General features: G+C 48.4%; 1 protein-coding gene across 1 annotated transcript in view; it reads right to left on the bottom strand.

The window, feature by feature from the left end:
* Window positions 1-945: 945 nt before the first annotated feature.
* Window positions 946-1,894, bottom strand: part of Trim72 (tripartite motif containing 72) — a 7,911-nt gene continuing 6,962 nt past the window's right edge. Inside the window, exon 8 of the mRNA XM_012514230.2 lies at window positions 946-985. Within this exon, the coding sequence (XP_012369684.1) occupies window positions 946-985 (40 nt within the window). The remainder of the gene's footprint in view (window positions 986-1,894) is intronic.

Below are 1,894 nucleotides of genomic sequence, written 5' to 3'. Positions count from 1 at the left end.
CTGGGGAGATGGCTTAGTAGAATAAGAGCTTCCCTGGCAAGCGCAAAGGCCTGAGTTCAATCCCCAGTTCCACCAAAAAAAGAAAAAAGAAATTGACCCATGAGCCATTGAGGTTCAAAGAAGGTGCCTGTCTGCAGCTGTCTCTTGGCCTCTATCCCACCTGTTTGATTAAAAGAACAAAGAGAGGGAAGAACCATTTTTCAGATAGCAGCAGAAATTGGCACAGTGGTCACCATCACCCTGCCTGTTACCTTCTTGTTGCAGCACTAGACTTAATTGCCCATCTCATTCTTGTTAACTCTCGACCTCAGGCTCCTGAGTATCTAACCCTGACCCTATCTCGGGGCCTGCTGCCTCTCCACCTATCTGCTGTCTTCTACCTAAATTGCCTATCTGTATGTAATACGAACATACTGGGAGGCTAAGCAGAAGGGTCAAGAGTTCCAGGCCAGGGGACCGGTGAGATAGCTCAGTGAACTAAAGCGCATGCTTAGGCAAGCTTAGGCAAGCACAGGGACCATGGTTCAATGCCCGGCACCACATGCTGTGCCAGCCCCACCCTCAGGGTGTGCTGAGCCAGCTAGAGTCCAGGCATGGTGGCGCACACCTGTAATCCCACTGCTGGGGAGGCCGAAAGCAGGAGGATCACCACAGGTCCAAGCTGCATAGTGAGACCCTGCAACAACCAACTACAACTTAAAAAAAAAAAAAAAGTTCCAGTCCAGTCTGGGCAATTTTGTGATCCAGCAGGACCCTGTCTCAAAATGTAAAGTTAATGAAGGACTCAGGATATTACTGTGCAAAGGCCCTGGGTTCAATCCACAGAGAGGAGATTTTCAGAGTTCTGAAGAACGAGTAGGGAAAAAGTTCTCCCTAGCAGAGAGTTCTCTGGCATAGTGAACACGAGAACCCCATGAGTCCAGTGAGGACAGAGGGTTGAGATCCTCAGGGCAGCAGTAGCAGGTGAGCTGGAAATTCCTGGTACCTTGAAGCACAACCGAAGATTCAGAGGCAACAGGGTTGAAAGTTCTGAGATTGCTCCAACTGACTCTGGTCACCTCAAGTCATTTGTGGGGTGTGTTTGAGCATTTATGTTTTTAGAAAGATCAGACAGGTCAAGACCAGAGGCTAATCCAGCATGGTGGCACACATCTGTAATCCCCAGCATTCAAAAGGCTGAGGCAGATATGAGGCGGCTTGTTTGAGGCCAGCCTGGGCTACTGAAGGGAGACTTTGTCTCAAAATACAAACAAACAAAAAAGGGATAATTATGGGCTTGGGAGATAGCTCAGTAGAATAAGCACTTGCCTGGCAAGCCCAAGGGCCTGAGTTCAATCCCCAGTTCTGCCAAAAAAAAAAATTTTTTTTTTTTAAAAATTAGAAGGCTACTAACAATAGGTCATTTATCTCTTCACACAGATGAAATGAGGCAGAAGTCAAATTGTAATAGTTTTTATTAACGGTGATAGATTTTACAACCGAATAATCCTTTTACTTTATTGTTTTATAATTAATCCTCCCTTCTGCCTCTGAAAGCCACGCAGGTCTCCTGCTAGGAGACACCTTCAGCTTGTCCCTTCTTCCTAGGCAGGCCTTCCGGCCTTTCTTACCTACTACAGCCGACTGAAAGATCTCGCTCTCTCTGACTGGTACCTTCCAGGAAAATCCCCACTCGGTTACAGTTGCCAAGAGACCCCAGGCTATTTCGCACAGCAGCAGCAGGCCCAGCCTGTCCCACATTCCCTGGGACAAAATCGGAAGCCACCTCCAGCCCCACAGGCCGGAATCCCCAAAGGTCTCTCTTTCTCTCCAGCAAACCAGGGGCATTCCCTGTGGGCATCAGTGTGTCCTCCAGAGAGATGGGCTCTGAGCTCGCTAGAAATTGGTCGCCCAC

This window comes from Octodon degus, unplaced genomic scaffold (assembly GCF_000260255.1).
Source record: "Octodon degus isolate 3935 unplaced genomic scaffold, OctDeg1.0 scaffold00001, whole genome shotgun sequence".
NCBI classification, from domain to species: Eukaryota; Metazoa; Chordata; class Mammalia; order Rodentia; family Octodontidae; genus Octodon; species Octodon degus.
Note: the sequence above shows the minus strand (reverse complement) of the source record. Positions and strands in the feature narration are given on the sequence as shown.